Genomic DNA, 18,081 nt, shown 5'->3' on the forward strand with positions numbered 1-18,081 from the left:
CACAAATGCTTTTCTGGATGATGGGGCAGAAATTCCCACAGCCAAACTCTAAAATCTTGTAGAAAGCCTTCCTAGAAGAGTGAAAGCTGTTATAGCTGCAAACGGGGGACCAACTCCATATTAATGTGCCTTAAATTGATTCATCTTTAAGACTTTAAGAATTGTCAGAAACTAGTGAAAATTGCCCATTACATCTTCTCAGAGTTCAAAGTGACATCTTCTAAGTGTTTTTTAACCAACCAACCATCCAAAAAATCAATTTAGAATGGCATAAAACAAAGACCAGCAGCAATGCTTTGCATTTACGTAGACTGAAACATGATAACAATTCTTTAATAATCAAAATTGTTTTTTATTCTGTCAATACATTAATCTATTGTTTGTTTCAGCAAAAGTAGTGTGGTGCTTTATTGACACATTTTGCAAGATCATTTGCGCTGCCAAAATTTTAATTTGAAAGGTATATCGCCACATTTCCGGTGATATTTTGGTCCTCACTGGCTCCTTGACGCAGTTTCAATAGTAAACTTCAGGTTGTTTTAGTGTTTCTTGTATGGCGCAAGCGTTACGCATCCAAACTCATGACCTCTCTGTTAAACTGGTCATATACCATGGATAAAATACAGCAGCTGATTGTAACAATCTAACATCCCCATTTAGTAAGGTGAAATTCAAGATGTAATCTGCTGAAATATTATGTCTTCAGTCTGACAAACCAGTTCTGGCCTTTATCAACAAGCATCGGCCTGACTGTTGAGCAATGCAGGGGAGTCATGCACCACCAGGCACATTAATCATGTCCAAACCAGACCTACTCCACTTGCCTTTGCAAACGTGAAGCATTGAGAATAGCGGCACGTACTGTACTTGTGCTCTAAGGCCTTTGTTTAAATTAGAGACAGAGTAAATCATGCTGGAGCAAGAGAAGAACTACAGCTGTGGGGCAATGAGGCAACAAACCTGCCAGAACTGCAGTGTGAAAGAGGGCTTTTAATGGTGCATGGCAAAACATCCCTGAGACCGCAGCAGCACACCCTAAATAATGCACTAAATCTTTACTGCCAGTAATTTAGAATTATACACAAGGTGAACTGTGGATTGGTTTTTAAATAAAGGCATTAAACTCAAATTCCTAACTAGCCTAGATAATCCCTTTAGCTCTGAGGGGGAAATGTATCATGTAATAGATTATTGATTACATAATGACCACAAAGAAAGAAGATTAATTTGATCAGTGGAGATCTTTCAAAAAAAGCAACAGTAGTTGCGTAATGTCAACCTGTGACACAAAATAAAAACACATAAACTTAAATTTAAAAACCCTAACACAAACAGAGGTATTCTCTCTAGAGCTAGACCAAATCTTTGTTGTGGATATTATCCACATCTTTGCCCTGTGCCAGACCATACAGGTTCTGTAAACAGAAAAATATAAGAAAAAACAGATTCAAACAGGAACTCTTAACTGCAGACTCAGTCTGTTAAATCACACGACACAGTGTCATTCAAAATTAGACTACTTTTCTAATACTTACTTAAGACTTTTTAAAGTAAACTTCCGTCATCTCGAACAGGAGCTAACATTGCCACTTTAATGTAAACAAGTCTTCCAAAGCTCTACATAACAAGAAACAAGACAAAATCAAATTCTGTAGACATTTTGTGGCCAAGCTGACTGAACAGATTTTACATGCATACAGTCTACCTCAAAGGTTCATGAACTCTGACTCAATATTTGTCATGGTTAACTGGACACTGGGTCCTAGTTGTAACATGAGCAGGTTTTTGGTCATTTGAGTGCTGGTATCGGGCCGGATCATTGCGCATCCACAACCTGTGGAACTCCTTGATGAAGGGCTGCACCAGGCGCGGCTCCTCAGTGATGAGGATGTTCTCCATGTTGCCCTGCACTGCTGTCAGCGTCCAGTTGAGGGAGCCGGTGATGAGCAGCCGGCCGTCCACCACTGCAAACTTGTGATGCATATACACGGAGCCCACGTCGCAGCGCACACAGATCCCTGAGGAGCAAAGGGTAGACAGGGAGGAGGGCAGAGAATATTCTTCAATGCCTTAAATATGTGTGGGTGTAATGTGCAATGATGGGAATTTGTAAATATTGTGAAATATCATGGCATGATCATTGAACATGTACACTTACCTGTACTCAGATTTAATATTATACATACATAGCTATATTGCCTCATATATATACATTCCTGTGATCCTTACCCTTAACAAGTTTATATTTTGACATTGTGTATATATTGTGGACATTTCAGATTTTGTTTATATTTTCACTCTTTTCTACTTTGTATTGCAACAGCTGCACGACAACTTATAAATAAAGTACTATGTTATCTTATCTTCTCTGGTATCTCCTATGTAATTCTGCAAAAATAATTTCAATGAGAACGAAGAAGAAATAGAGAACTTAAATACTCCATAAGGTGTTTAGTGTGAATACATAAAGGAGTGTTCAAAAGTATGTAAGGATCATGAGTGAACATTCCTGCTCTTTAGTCCTAGGAGCTCCTCTAAGATTGAAACACCAACAGAAAAGACAGTGCTGACCTGACCTGTAATATAGAAGGACAATATATGTAGAATAAATCTAAATGCATTTAAACCTCTGCACTTTCACTACGATTTATCCCCACTGCAAAACCATTTCATCAAAAGGTTACAACACTCAACACTTAACGTTTAAGGTCACATGAATGTTTTCCTCCTCTTCATAAAACCACAAGACAGTTGTTTGTTTCTTTTATCCAGCATGGGCAGAAGGAATCCCCCCTGGACAGAAAAACTCACAAAATTGTTCAACACAAAACCTACTTTGGTAGGATATTTGTCTCTCACTGTTGACTAATAAATATATATATATTTTTTAGATTGGACTGCAGACTAAACTCAGAGAGAATAAACATGCCAGTCCTTGCTTGAAAGGTTAAGAACATGCGCCTTTAGTGAAAGGGCAATTATCAGAAATCAGTTTTCTGCGCGTTTCTCTTCCAAGGAACATGTCCCCTTGACTGCCCTAATCGCTCTGTGTAAATGCCCTTTTTGTCTTTTAAAAAACAAGCTAGAAAAACAACGAGAAACAGTAAATGCAACTGGCAATTAAAGTTTGATGTCTTTCCAGTTTTGACCCCAGGACATCCTTCCCCCTGCCCTAACAGAGCCTGAGTGTGTTGGTGGATATCTCTCCCTTATGGGGGAGATGTTTTCTAAGCAAACTCTGGACTACACCCAACCAGTGACAGCAAAGCACTGTGCTAAGGTGCCAGTCGCATTGAGTTATTTAAGGATAAAAGGATTTTTCACAGACATTGACAAGATATAACAGATGCAGTCTGAAAAGAGGAGTTGGTTGTCCTTTGTGCCAAAGCAGCTCTCATGTGGTTTGCAGTCAACATACACACACACACACACAGACACTTGAAAACACTCTGCCTAATGAAATTTGCTGTCTGCCTGCCAATTTCTTACTTACTTAATTCTAAACTTAACCATATGCAATTGTGGTAATTTATTAAATGCAGAGGGCTGAGAGAGAAAGTGAGACAGTGTGAGTCTGACACGTGACACAGAGCTTTCAGAGCATGATTACTCTGACTCATAGGAGGGCTTGTATAGTGGCGACCTCCATTCACCCAGACAGTTCCTATCGTCTCTCCATTCACCACGAAGGAACCCTGTGAGGCTTACTGACAATGACACAGGTAGTCTGAGAACACAGAATGAGCACCTTTTGTTGAGTCATCCTTCCTGTATTTGAAGTGAAATTTGTCCACAACAATGACCCCACAGATGATGTTGTGACTTTTTTCAGTAATAATATCTATATAAGGGCTAAATGTGTCCCCCTGGGCTTGTTTTTGTGATTTTTTGGTATAAAGATGATTTGTAACAGTGACTGTTAAAGTAACATATACTTCGTAATGATTTAAAAAATAATCTGATCTGTTTCCCTCACCAGCCTTGCGGAGGACCCCTATCTGGGAGCCAGTGATGGCAGCGTAGTCTTTGTCGGTGAGGACTCGAATGGCGACACCCCTACTATGCAGCGCTAGTACAGCCCTCCTCAGGTTAATGTTGGAAAAGGCAAAGACACACAAGTCCAGAGAGAAGGAAGCAGACAGGATGCGCTGGAGAAGACGAGATAAAGAGGTCTCTTTGCCATGGGGCAACGAGCAGAAACAGGAGCTGGAAGAGGAGAAAACAAGAGGAAATAAGAGTGTGCCTACTTATTGTGTCATATGCTGATCTTCCATAGGTTATACCAAATATCCTCCAGGCTGTTATCTATTTATATATTACACCTCTCACCCAGGTTGTCCAGAAAGTAAGGAAGTTGTGAGGTTGCAAAAGCTCTATTTGTTAAGTCAAACAGCAGTGTTCCAGCTGGTGAAAATGCAAATTTAAAAAAATAATAGTCCTGTTCAGTGAAAAACGTTTAGGAGGAGGAATGATAATTGCACGAACTAAATCCACTTACTGAAAGCATCTAGGGGCTGTGGATTTTTGCATTAGTGGCCATTATCACAACACACTTGACAGTGATACAGAGAAAATCCTATATAGCTTCCTTTTACTCAATACAGCGATTATGTTTCACTTACTGCGGCAAAGAGGGAGTGAAGATGTGCTCCACACAGGCCATCTCTGTGGGAAAGAAGAGGACCTCATTGAGGATTCGTCCAGCAGGCCTGAGGCGACGTAGGAGCCGGCCAAACAGCTCCAGGCTGAGAGAGAGGGCCACCACACCCAGACCAACCACCTTCACAGTCCACATCACTGAGGTTTACATAACAAAAGAATGTTTCACAACCAAACATGTAGTATCCTGCAAACTGTCTAATCTTTACATATAATTCTAAAATGTTCTTTTGAGTTTTGTATTGACATTTTCATACAGGTCTGTTTTAAATATGTGTTTTGTACTGCTGTGCATTAATCCATTAGTCCAGCTTCTCAATATGCTGCTTTTCTCTATTTTCAGTCATTGTAAATTAAATATCTTTTTATTGTAGTCTGTTTGAAGACGTCACTTTGAGAAATCATAATGGGCATTTCTCACCATGTCCTGACATTTAATTTTACAGACAAAAACTATTAACCAAATCGACAAGATGATCAGCAGATTAGTCAATGATGAAAATAATCATTGTTTGGATACAGAACACTGATAACATCACATTATACCTATGTGAATGTTGTATAATCATGTCTCTACATTTTATAAATAGTATACACTATTTAGCGACATATGACAACTAAGTACATTTACTCAATTTACATTTACCAATGCATGTACCGGTAAGTACAATTTTGAGGTACTTCTACTTTATTGGAGTATTTCCATTTTAAACTATTTTGTACTTCTACTACATTAGATTTTGGAGGCAAATATTCTACTTTTCACTCTATTTGTGACTTATTTTACATACAACCTTATTTTTTACAACACTAAATATAATCAACTAATAAAACATAGAGTAGTTAAAATTAACTCCGCCTTTACCAGCTGCAACATAAGTGATGATAACCCATGAATGCATCAATAATCATAATCCTATAATATTATTCTGAAATGCGCCATTCTGCATGAGTACTTTTACTTTTAGTACTTATTTTGATACTAATATTATGTCACTTTACTTTGGTAAGATTTTGAACGCAAGGCTTTTACTGATGTCACTGATTAATGAAGTTCTGAGTACTTGTTCAACTGTATTCATATTGGCTGATGGATACGGGCCCACGACAGCCACATCCTGGATGCAAAAAATGTGAAGGTCGCTGGTGTGTGTGTGGCACTGAAAATTACGTCGCGGCAGTTGTGTGTGGCGTCGCTATGACGACCAGCTACGTTGAGGGTTACTACCTCTGAGTACTATCTGCAATGGAAAACGGAGCACGAACAAACCGAATCGAGCCGAATCGGTACTGCTAATGGAAAAATTAGTAAACTTATTTACTTAAAAATGCAACTCACCTAACGTTAGCCATGAGCAGAATGGCACAGATCATTGGTTAACCAAGCTAATTAAGCATGACAAACGCTAACGTTATATGAAGCCTAACGTTAGTTAAACACGGACACAGATTAAGGTTAACGTTACGAGGTGTTGATGATTTGTGACGTTTTCATACCGTATCAACACCAAACACCGAGGAAAGAAAACAGCCTACAAACCAAGCCTACTGGTGAGATTTAAGTTAAGAGTTAACTTGACATTTCCAGCATGTTGGAGGGGATGTCAAAAGAAAACACACGAGAGTATTTTGGTGAACACGACGAACCTGCTAGTTAACTTCTGTCGCCACCACGCGGGACTGAGTGTCACGCTCACGCAGGCGCTGTTTCGTCACTGCCAATCAACTTGACTGACATGTCAGACGGCCAATGACTGGCCGTGAAGCGCTCCTCGGTGCTCCAATCATTTAACGCGATAACAGTTGCCGGGCTAGTGGAAGCCTTTTCCTCTTCACTGCAACGTGTATTTTGTACGACCAAAGGTAAACACAATCAACTTTTACTAGCTATCATTTAACAATCACGACATGTTTAATAGCTACGGCTGGTCGAGGAATAGTCAAAGACGGTTTAATGTCCATGTAGGTCGTCCTTTTTATCGTAGGGCGAATTATGGTGTTACGTTAGTGGAGATCAACAACAAACATGCTAACGTTACCGTTAGCCTGCTAACTCTTGTGGCCGACGAGTTGTTTTCTAGTCAGAGTTTCTCACATATTTTCTCTTTGGTGGTATTGACTCATCGCTATTGTTCTCAGTGTTGAAGCTGCCTGGTTTTTGTGTCTTTATCGCACAGACTTGATTTCGTTTTCCTGCAATGGGTCGCCGCAAGTCCAAAAGAAAGCCCCCTCCGAAAAAGAAGATGACGGGAGATCTGGACTCTCAGTTCACCTGTCCCTTCTGCAACCACGAGAAGTCATGTGATGTCAAAATGTACTTAAATCCTCCCCAAAGACCTCTCCCAAAACAACTTCTTCAAGTTTGATTCGTGATTGTTGCCAACGTTTGCTTTTGCTTTTTCTGTCAACAGGGAGAGGAGCAGGAATACTGGGATAATATCGTGCACAGTCTGCTTGGAGGAGTTCCAGACTCCCATTACCTGTATCCTTGTTCAAACATGGGTTCTAGATAATATCACCACTCTCTCATACAGTAACCAATAATAATGACAGATCCACAGACTAGTTTGAACACCATCTCAATTTAACAAGTAACATCCATTTTCTATTAGCTTTTGGCTGAAGGTGTGTCTTTGGTCTTGGTGAACACCAGCATATGAAACCTTTGTAGTACATATGCACCGTTTATACATGAGGCTGCGGTGCAACAAGAAAACAGCTAAATCTCTTCATCATCCACTGTCCAGTTGGCAGAGTAACAAAACTGCACCTCACAGCCAACTTCTGATAATGAGAGGGACCGATACCCGGCTGACTGAATCATCATTTTATGATTGTCACATCTTTTGGAGAAAAAAACAGACAAAACAAAAATACTGGTTAATGACAACAACTGTGTTATTGTGTTTACATTTAAACTGCCTGATCGCAGAGAAAGTTACACATGACAAAGTTAACTTTACTCCTACACCCACCAATTGCGACTGGGCAGGCTACAGACACAGCCACTTATACCTCCATTCAGTCTCCTCCTGCTCTCGTGATTACCTGTACTGTGTTTTAGTCAGCCGATTACACAGTTTAGTTATTCTCATTTACAGATTTTTCTGTGTCTCTTGTCTGACAGCTGAACAGGTATTGAAAGTGATTTTGTAGCAGCTCATAAATACTAGCTGTCAAGTGCTATGATTCACAAGCTGCTGCGCTATGCTGATTTAATTTGTCTGGACGGAGGGCTGAAACAAAGACCAAAGATTTTACATGACTAAGTAGCCATCTTTAAACACAGATGGCCCTCCCATAAACAACCAGCTTTATTGTGTGACTGAAGAACTGATGGAGGCTGTAAGTGAACCTCGAGTTAGTCACTTTGTCAATGTGTATGACATTGAAAAACTACACCTCCCATGAGGCTTTTACTGCCCTTCATTGGCTATGACTCTCTGCAGGTATTACTGTTTGATACTGAAAGTTTTTATTGAATTAATGAGGCGCTCAGATGTGGCTAGTTTTAGCATTTTAAGAGAGACAGATGAAAGAAATATATTTTGTGGAGGATAGTGGGAAATAAGGTACCCTGGAAAAGGAGCAAGACTTGTTTCTGAAAATGATCAACTTATGATAAATTATATACAGATTTAGAATGTGGCCCTCAAATGGAAACTTTTCTGTTCAGCGTTTTGTTTTCCCTTTTGTATTGATTTCCAAAGTTCATAATATAAAATTGCAAGAAAATTACTTTTTTCCTTAATTCATTGCTCTTCAGATCTGTCAGAGCCAGTTGACGTGTACAGTGATTGGATAGATGCCTGTGAAGCCGCCAATCAGTAGCCCCCATGGAGCCGGATGTCTTTCAGGAATGGGAGGAGGATGTGGCTTGTGGTCCAGGGCCCATTAGGATTAAGCCGGTCAGAGGACATTTGTGAAACTCTTATTATTCTCAGGTTTTCCAGATGGTCACTCAAGAAGTACAACTGTGTGAACAGCAGTTTCACTGAGGTATTCGGCACAAAGTAGCCCTCTGGCTTTCCCCTTTCTATCTAAGCCAATCTGACTGTTGAGATTTTAGTAGTTATGGATGATTCCAAAAAAGGGTGTCCTTTTTATTTAGTTTTTTAACAGCTAGATAGTGTTAGCTGCATAAATATAATTTTGAACAGAGGCCTGTATTGTAGTAGTCTCATACACTCTGACACTACTGTAGTTGAAGAGGTTCATTTCCAGGTAGGCTGCACTGCCAGACCTACCAAAAAGTTAGGTAGGAGTGAACTTTGCCTTTGGTTCAATGTCAACACCATTCAGGTTTGACGATGCAGGTTGTGTTCACAATAATAATTACCCACAGCTCTCATCCTCCTCTTAAAGTCAGTTGTCACAACATGAGGTGAGAGGAATGACAGTGTGTAAGATTTATGCTTAGCTGCTACATTCAAAGGTTCAATTGTTATTAAATCATTGAGACTTTTCAGTTGATTTTATGTTTTTAGCTTACATGTTCAAGAAATAAACATTTTTAAGTATTAATGATGTTTGTTATTTAGTGCATATGTACAGATTAGTATGATCTTATCCTGAAATCAAGTGTTCATTTTGGGTGTTTATTTTCCTATTCAACAGCCATCAAGTCTTGAATAGCATAAAAGCAAGCTGTTTTCTAAACATGAATTTGATAATCTTGAAATAAAGGAGCAATAAGACTCGTTAACAGTTAAGTGTTGGTTGGTTTTGATTTAACTGCATAAAGAAGTAAATGTACTGTACTGTAATTTGATATCACAATACAGTAGATGTTTAATTTGTTACACAAAATATCCAGTTGAATCAGTACGCAGTGAGCAAAAGATTTAAAAACCTGACAAACACCCTTTGGATTTTTTCATTCTTTTCTTTTTGTGATCAAGATGTGGTTGTGTGACCTTGATCTGGTTTGGTTGAATATAATCTCTTTTTTAAGGAATAGTAAACAGTGATTAGATCTTACAGGAAATTAACATCCTATGCAGCACTGAGCACCACCAGCTGGTGGCAAATGGAGGGACAAGCTCAGAGTTACAGGTGGGTTTTAGACTAACTATCAAAGAAATGAGAGTTAATAAAGAAAAATCATATCTACAAAAGCGTAAATTACTGCCTTTGACTGGTGTTGAGTATAAAATAGATTGAATAGAAGAAGAACAGACTCAACTTCCAGATGTGGGTTTTTATTTGAGTTTGTACTGTTCCAGTTTTGGTTCATCATACACAGGTATAGTCAGCCATGAAGAACATGCTTTTAGATTGAAAGACAGCCCAGCACAATGTGATACCTTCAGATAGTGAATGGATAGAGAATCGCCTAAAATGCATTTTAATAATTGCAGCACTTAAATTCAAAGGTGTCAAAGACACTGGCAATAAAATGTCTCTGTGCGTCTCAGTACTCACCTGTGGTTTCTGTGACCGTGACACGTGGTTTGACTCTCCATTCATCCCCACAGAGTATAGGATGTAGGAGATCACAAATGAAAGAAGACACAGTGTAGTAAGGCTGTGCACCAGGCAAGGCTGAGTGATAATAGATGAGATGTGGAGTGCCTGCCTGGGCTCTCCACCCAGGAAGAGTGTGTCCGTGCATGCGCGCACTGCACTGTGTATTGTGTTTGATGATGGACCCCAGCTGGAGAGGTATTGCCGACGCCTTATGAAACATGCTGGAGGATGATTACAATGGAGGAATGATTATCACTTAGTCTCTCATCTATCTCTGCACGTCCCCTCCCACTCCCTCCCCCTCTCTTCTATTTCTCGCTCCTTCTTTCTCCTCTCCCATTCAGCACGCGAGGTCAAGTGTCACTCTGTCTCTGTTGTCAAGGCTGCCAATCACCCACACAGTGAATGCAAGGCAACTGTTGCCAAGGAAACAGAGCGATTCGGTTGCTAGGCACCTGGAGCTGTGCTCACAATAGTCATTTTGTTGCTTAGAAGCGTACACACATGCATGCACAAGTACACACAAAACCACAGAAACGGCTTTGCACAATCAACAAGTTTACACGTCAGTCTGAAATTTGAATTATAATGGCATACTGTGCTAATAAATAAGACATTTGCTTACGCAGTAGTAAGAAATCATGGAGTAGTAAACGATGGGAGTGCAATTCATCATGGGCACAGTTGCAATACAGATGCTAATATAATGCTGAATTTGCAATGAAATGTTGATTTTCTAATTTATAACACTTAGCAATAATGCTAATGTACCAAAAATGTAATTCAGGATGTTTTATTCCAACACCTTTGCTACCTGATTAATCAGTGTGTCCTGTCGTCCAAGACCCACACTTCAACCTGATCAATAAAAGACATAAACATCCATCATTCTGACTAAAAATAGTTACCCATAAAATCAATCAATCCCTTATTTCCCCACTGGCACATGGACCCAGTGAACCTGGCTGCAGTGTGTGTGCATGCATATATATGGGGATCTATCTGCATGCTTGTTTTCATAAGACCCATCAATCAGCTATTTCCTTACTGGCATGTAGATTATGTGAACCCTCATTCAGTTTATATATGTGTGCGTGTGTGTGGGTCTGAGTCTCCATCATGACAGCCAGTCAGCTGAGCCGAATGCTGAAATGTCAGCAACGGGTGCAAGTCTTGACATGTCCTCATGTGTTACTGTCTCCTGTTGCTGCTACAGGCATCAAACTCTCACACATTTTTAGAATGAGGCGGGGAGTCAAAAATAGGAGTGCAAGAGTATTCGGTAGTGCAGTGGGATGATGGTTATGCACAGTTATAATGTAACATCCCATGGCACTGCAGCCATTTATGTCCAAGGACCCACTTTCTGTTGCAAACTTCTGATTTCTGTTCAGTGTGAGGAAAATGTTTGGCCCGGAGTGTGAAGGGCTGTGAAAGACACTCATCTACTGATAAGATTATAGGCTCACTTGTGTGCATGACTGACTGACAAGGGTAAGTAATCAAGAAGGTTTGGAATTAACGTCTGAGTACGAAGACTTTTGTGTTAAGCTCCCTGAACTAATGCCCGGGGGTTTAGCTTAGTGGCATGGTGCAAGTTTCCCCCGCCAGCGCCTCCGCAGGAGAGGCTGAATCTGGCCAGCGAAACAAACTCATTTCCTCCACAGGTGTAAAGAGTGACATGGTTGATAAACCTGCGATGATAAAACCTTTTCAGTGGCTGGATTTGATTTAGCTAGCCCTGATTGCGTTCTATTTAAAAACCTTTCTGATTGAACAAAATAAGCCTTCTCCCATAAAAAGTCACCTCTAGGTGCTTAATTAAAAACCACCCCATGTCACCTCCTCAGCTTGGCTATACATTTATGTGTCTGCCTGGCCTTTGCCATTGTACTCTACTGAACAGAGTTCTGATTTTGGTCCACTGTAGATGATATAGCTTCCACTCGACTACGCGTATTCTCAAGCAATAACATCCACATCTGTATTATCAACCCAAGAATACCCGTGGTCGAGACCGGAGCAAAGAGGCCCACCTCCTCCCCTGCATTCCTTTCTCTCTCCTCTCAGCTCAGGAGCTCATTCTCCTTTTCTGTGTGCATCCTTTCAGCTCCTGCACTCTGAATCCAATTGCACTGTGGAAGGAGGAGGTCTGTGTGGAGGCAAATCTTTAAGGACAGCACCTAGGATAAGAAAGACAAAAGAGATATTTATCCTTGAATAACAATGCAGCAGCACTTGTTTCTCAGAGGTCATAATACACATTTAACACATGCTTCAAGTCACATCTTGAGCACATTGTTAGTTTAATAAGCCGATTGTAAGCTTTACACAATATGCCACACACACACACACACACACACACACACACACACACACAAACACACATATGCAGGCAGCCTGCTATGCATCTTTACCTGAGCTGCACCTAGTAAACAGATTGTACTGCCAACAGCTAGTCCCTTTGCTCACCCTGGTATCAAGCAACCATTTAGCCAGGCGCTGAGGGAGAGGGCAGGCTCACCAATTATCAAATAGGTGTCAGTGTGTGTTACACTGCACTGAGGGGAGAGACTGATTACCAAACAGATGTTCAGCCCTCACCTCCATCCCCTCCTCCTCATGCCTTCCTTCATTCCATTTTCTACTCCTGTTCCCCATCTATCTGTGTCCACCTGTCTCTTCCTCCTATCCTCTTCTCTTAAACTTATTGTTGGAAGACTCTCTCGTATGCCCCCATCTCCTACCCCCACACATTCTTTCTCCTCTCCTTGGTCTGTCCCATGGAGAATAAGCCAGACTCTATCCTTATCCACACTTGCCAATTAGAGACACGGTAGTTGTCAATCAACAGCTGAGGAGGAGAGAACAAGAGAAGGAGAGTCATTGGGAAAAGGGGAGGTGGGGGAGACTTGGGGGGAGGGGTGGGGGTTGGTGGGTTGCATCAGCACCACAGACAGCTCCCCCTGGAAAACTCAGGCTAGTTCACAAACCTGGCTTGATGGTCTCTCTCTTTCTCTTTTCTCACCTCCTCTCACTTTCCTCCCGTAACCTTTCCTCTCTAATCACTGTGACCCCTCTTGTCGTATTTCCCCGCCCTTGCCCTGGGTTTACCCCTTTACCCCTCTGTCCCCTACTTCTACTATCTACCATCTCATCCTCAGATCAGCTTGTTTATCCATTCAGACACATGCATGCATACGCCATACATCCTTCCCCTCTCTGTAGCCCTTCGCCTTATCAAAGCTGCACAGGCCTGACACTCCTGGAAAGTTCCCATTTACCGCTGACAATCCTCTTGTCTCACTCACACCTGTGATGGTCCACATCCTAACCCACTGTCATTGCAAGGGAAGTGCCAAATCTAGCTGGAGCCATCGCGTTGAGAAGATCTTGACACTCGTCTCCCTCATTACCTATATTCCTTTAGTCAGTCTTCTCCACTGATCTCTCTCTCTCATTCTCTCTCTCTCCTCGCCTCTTCCTCCATCCCAACTGTCCATGTCTGGGCTGCGGATGATGACAACTCAAGTGGACATGTCTTCTGTTCTCACCAAGAGCTGTGAAGAGATGTACGTAGGTGTCAGAGATCGGGTGTAAAAATACACCCTGCCGTTGCCCTCTTCACTACACAGGACCGTTCAGTGTCTGCTCAGTGTCACTGGAATAGCTCCATCTAATTTGAAGACATGCTTCAGTGTAGTTTTAGCTGTGTGTGTGAGGGCTAAGCTATGAGAGACTGACTCTTACATACAATGGGTGTGCCTGCAGAAGTAGTTTTGAATGTATAGACCAGGCCTTTTTTTGGTCTCCTCATTTATACTTTTACATTCATGTAAACTGACCTGCATCTGTGCATTTACAACTATACCTTTATCCACAATAATAGCCATATAGCCTGCATAAGAACTTTATTTCAAGGCGAAAGACATCTGGTTTGCATTTATAAGAAAATCCATTTCCTGAATTGACTTGATTGAAAGTGGACTGGCTCCAGCTGGAGGGCCTAATGAAAGGCAATCGGTCTGTGTTTCATATTTATGTCTGATGCAACAGACCTATCAATCCTTTAATGTACCTGGTGTTTCAGATAGGATGCAGAATCACAAGTGGCTGTGCCAGAGGCAAAGACAAGACAGGCTTGAGATGGAGACAGAGACTGAGCGGATGCTGGGTTACCGCTTGCACATTACTGCTTAATTGCTTGGAACTAAAGGTGCTGTTATGAGGATGTTTATGCTTATGCCTGCAACAGCAAATCTTTCCAGTCATTTTGGCTACACTGTGGAGTCTAATAGTCACTACCCAGACAAAAAAATAAAATAAACGACCCAGTGAGGGCTACTGCAACAAATTCAGCCTAGAGTGCAGAATGAGAAACATACCCTCTCTGCCATTTGGCCAAACTTTTACTAACAAACTTAGCAGAGACTTTGGTTTTCTTAATCTTGCTGGGCCTAAATGCATAGGCTCCAGTTGGCCTACTAGCCCAGATAACCAGACAACCACACACCAACATACAATTGCAGATAGCCAGCACCTGTCTTCTACGTGACAGGCTTGGATATTAAGCTTTCTTTGTTTGTAAATACATCCGCTTCCACTGACAAGGAGAACCCAGTCCAGAGTGGCAAGCGTGGATTGAATCTTTAACCCTTTGCAGGGAGTGTGAAAGACATTTTTATCATCTTGTATCAGGCTACAAAGGAGGGAGACGCGCTGACATGCTGTTGGTTAATCATTAAACTGCGTGCAGGTGCAATGCTCATCAAGTCATTTGTTAGGAACTTGGGAGTGATGCTTATGGGGCCAACCTGTGTGTATTTATCAAATCATAAAGCGTGCCTGCGAGCAATTGATCGGGCGTCAATCCAATGCCATGCTGTGCTACAAACAGGCACCTAAAGCTTTAAAATCTACAAGTCTTGTTTGCTTCACTTTAGGGATTATCAACAAATATGTCAAAATATCAGGACAGTGTAAAGTGATGGGACCCCGAGCAACGCCGCGCTGTGAACTGTGTCCAAAACGCTTTTCATGGTAAATAACAGCGAAAAATATCCAACTTACCGCTATGTCCAACCTTAATGTCAGCTCCCCTGAAGAAGCAGCTCCATATGCCGTACATTGTATCCATGCTGAAGTGTGAGAATAGGCTATACTGTGCAGGGAAACGCCCCCCCTCCCCTCCCTACTATTCCTTTCTCTCCTGTGCGCTTCCCCTCCTGCTTGTGGGGAATCACATAACCACTCCTTGTTTTTTCCATTCTCTCCGAGGGAGGGATGGCGCGATGGAGCCTATGCAGCAGCATCCCATGCAACTGGGCTGCAACCTCTCACCTATCCTCCTCTCCTCCTCCTCTCGCTTTCTCTCTTGTCCATGCCTCCATCAAGCCCTGACGCCGAAGAGCATGCCCTACAGTGCAACGATTCCCAAGCTGGGGTCCGTGGACCTCAGCGGGTCCGTGGTGGAGCCCCTGTAGGCTCTAGAAAAATTTGAAAGAATAAAAAGATTTTGCCATATTAGCACAATGAATGCAATATATTATATTATATATATATAAAATATTGCGCCTTTTTTATTATTATTTATTTATTTTTACTATGAACTACTGTAGCTTATAGGAAAAACGTGGGCGACTTTAATCTTTAGGACCTGCCCTTTGCTTGATCTGTCTGTTTTAGGTGTTTTCTGAATTATAGTGTGTTTGTGTTCCTAAGAGGTTATTGGACCTGTTCTATGACACTTTTTAATGTCCCCAGGGTGACAACATAATATAAAATGTTAAAATATGGTGCTTTATGTTGCATTTGTAGCGCCCCCATTGTGTTTTTTGACCCACACTGTCTCTCTATAATATTAATAATAAGTGGGGTGGACAGACCTGGAAAATGCAATGCAATCCTGTGCAATAGCCACGCAATACATAACCCAAGCCTGCTACCTTTTTAAACTTATAATGTTTAACCCAATCCATAAACAAATTCCACATATGTTGCTGTATGATTGTGTATGTGACATTTAAAAAAGGTATTGATGAAGATATGTTTTTGGACAAAATAGCAAAAACCACAATGTTAAGCTATATAATATGACACTACATATAGTACAGTATATAGTGGCAACATTTTTTCTATTTATCCAAGAGGTGGACACAACAGTAAGAATACACTGTAGGGGTTTTAATATAATTCTGCCTAAAACAATGACACACCACTGTAAAGATTTATTGTTGTGCTGCTGCATTGCAATACGTGCAGCACTACATCTATTTATTGTCTTTCTTTATGAATTATTATTATTATTACTATTTTACAGTTAATCATATTCTGTCACCCTTTTATTGATTGTGGCTGTGTAATATTTTTGTATTAATATACATATAAAATAAATAATAAGACATGTAGGCACATCAGATGCAGAAATAAAACAACACCATGTTAGACAAAGCCACCATTCTATCAGTCATTAGTGCTCAAATCATAATGGACTGACATGCGTGTCCTGAATGATGATCCCTCCAGGGTCTTAACAGAGGTTTTCTATGCCATGGCTGATGGTGAGTGTATGTGTGTGTGTTCCTACTCCTAATCCAGTCTCCTGGGACCTCTGTATCCGGTTGATGGTCTTCCTTAGCAGACATGCTGGATGGGATTGGTGGTAAGGCCCTTCCTAATCCTCTCCTCATCTGGTGGCCTGTAAAGGAGCTGCCCCTCGAAACCAAAAATGTGAGTGAGTGAGTAAGTGAGTGAGTGAGTGAGTGAATAAGTGAGCACTGAATACTTTGTAAAGATCCACACAAGAGCTAAATTGGCTTTTGTCTTTGCTATAACTTATCTTTAATACTCCTCCATTTCTTTGCTTCTTCCTCTCTATGCTCTCTTTATATTGGTCAGAGACAAACAGCAAACATGTAAATGTGATGTTTGAGAGCCCACAAGGCTGATGCTGTAAGGCACTGGAACCTTCAAGGCCATAAAAAAACGATAGCATATTTTCTCAACAAGCAGCTATAGAGTCTTTCTCTGGCTCTCTCACACACATACACACACAAACAGTGTTAATGGATTCATAATTGTCAGAGGCAGACCGTTGAGCATAATCAGGAGACTGCAGCAAGGCGAAGACCAATATTTGTAATTTACTATGACAGATAGTACATTTTTATTACCCAGGGGCTGCTGGTTTGTTTTGGGGTGTGATAAACCACACTCATCCACATACTTTTTATCTCTCTCAGTTCACATACTCATTTACACACGCTCTTTCTTTGTTGCTTTTTTTCTCTCTCCCTCTCAGTCTCTCTATATTTCTCGCTCACTCACTCACTCTCTCACACACACACACACACACACACACACAGAGCGGTGCAGCCTCAGACAGTGTGTAACCTTAGGGTCAGGAGCATTATGCCAAACAGACGGACACTGAGTCAGGGTGCAGAGTTTAACTCATCACAGGAAATCACAGGTACACACACACACTCAAGCAAACCCGCACACATACCCACAATTACTCAGTTTGGTTAGGGGTGAGATCATGAAGGTTTGTTTTTTGTTCAGAAAATGTAATGCTAAACGTAAAGAATAGTCGACCAAGTTAGCATCGCACTCGTATAACAATTTTAAAAAGGATCAAAATCGATACAGCTTTCTTTTTCTTCCATGTATTTTTCATCTTTGTCAAAACCTGGACCCTACATTACCAATAATGCAACACGACTCCCGTCAGTTGGAGAGTCTGGTGTTTTATGCTTGTAGGGGCTAATGTAGCTACACACTGCTAACCTTAAATAGAGATGAGGAGCAGGCGATAGAGGTCTTGTAAGCTCATTTCTTTTTAACTCCACACAAACTTGTAGTCTTTAACCCCAGCTGACGCTGACTCAAGTGACATCACTTTTATTTATTTATCAGATTTGAAGCAGCTCCTTCTGGAGCCATGCAAGGCTT

General features: G+C 41.1%; 2 protein-coding genes across 4 annotated transcripts; one reads left to right on the forward strand and one right to left on the reverse strand.

Moving 5' to 3' along the window:
- Nucleotides 1–970: 970 nt before the first annotated feature.
- Nucleotides 971–6,358, reverse strand: pld6 (phospholipase D family, member 6). Of its 3 annotated transcripts, none has more exons than XM_038713709.1 (4): nt 6,307–6,358; nt 4,623–4,797; nt 3,977–4,206; nt 971–2,018 (listed from the first exon to the last, which is right to left on the reverse strand). In XM_038713709.1, the coding sequence occupies exons 2-4, from the start codon at nt 4,793–4,795 to the stop codon at nt 1,729–1,731; spliced, it is 693 nt and encodes a 230-aa protein (XP_038569637.1). In that variant the 5' UTR covers nt 4,796–4,797; nt 6,307–6,358; the 3' UTR covers nt 971–1,728. The 3 variants fall into 3 exon arrangements, with proteins under 3 accessions (XP_038569637.1, XP_038569636.1, XP_038569638.1); XM_038713708.1 differs by lacking the exon at nt 6,307–6,358 and adding an exon at nt 6,157–6,282; XM_038713710.1 differs by lacking the exon at nt 6,307–6,358 and adding an exon at nt 5,999–6,031.
- An 18-nt stretch (nt 6,359–6,376) lies between these two features.
- Nucleotides 6,377–9,371, forward strand: LOC119899220 (transcription elongation factor 1 homolog). The gene is made up of 4 exons (XM_038713711.1): nt 6,377–6,522; nt 6,837–6,973; nt 7,071–7,141; nt 8,426–9,371. Exons 2-4 carry the CDS (start codon nt 6,858–6,860, stop codon nt 8,488–8,490), a joined length of 252 nt encoding a protein of 83 aa, XP_038569639.1. The 5' UTR covers nt 6,377–6,522; nt 6,837–6,857; the 3' UTR covers nt 8,491–9,371.
- The last annotated feature ends 8,710 nt before the right edge of the window (nt 9,372–18,081 follow it).

This window comes from Micropterus salmoides, unplaced genomic scaffold (genome assembly GCF_014851395.1).
Source record: "Micropterus salmoides isolate LMB-PRFRI ecotype aquatic unplaced genomic scaffold, ASM1485139v1 Ms_hic_scaffold_12, whole genome shotgun sequence".
In the NCBI taxonomy this organism is placed as follows: Eukaryota; Metazoa; Chordata; class Actinopteri; order Centrarchiformes; family Centrarchidae; genus Micropterus; species Micropterus salmoides.

What these genes read in the sequence shown, in the direction of transcription:
- pld6 (XM_038713709.1), bottom strand. Translation starts at nt 4,795, where the DNA reads ATGTGGACTGTGAAGGTGGTTGGTCTGGGTGTGGTGGCCCTCTCTCTC. An exon ending in TTCACTCCCTCTTTGCCGCA is followed by an intron (nt 4,207 to 4,622) that starts GTAAGTGAAACA and finishes CTCCTCTTCCAG; the next exon opens with CTCCTGTTTCTGCTCGTTGC. An exon ending in AGGGGTCCTCCGCAAGGCTG is followed by an intron (nt 2,019 to 3,976) that starts GTGAGGGAAACA and finishes TTTGCTCCTCAG; the next exon opens with GGATCTGTGTGCGCTGCGAC.
- LOC119899220 (XM_038713711.1), top strand. Translation starts at nt 6,858, where the DNA reads ATGGGTCGCCGCAAGTCCAAAAGAAAGCCCCCTCCGAAAAAGAAGATG. An exon ending in AAGTCATGTGATGTCAAAAT is followed by an intron (nt 6,974 to 7,070) that starts GTACTTAAATCC and finishes TTCTGTCAACAG; the next exon opens with GGAGAGGAGCAGGAATACTG. An exon ending in GTTCCAGACTCCCATTACCT is followed by an intron (nt 7,142 to 8,425) that starts GTATCCTTGTTC and finishes ATTGCTCTTCAG; the next exon opens with ATCTGTCAGAGCCAGTTGAC.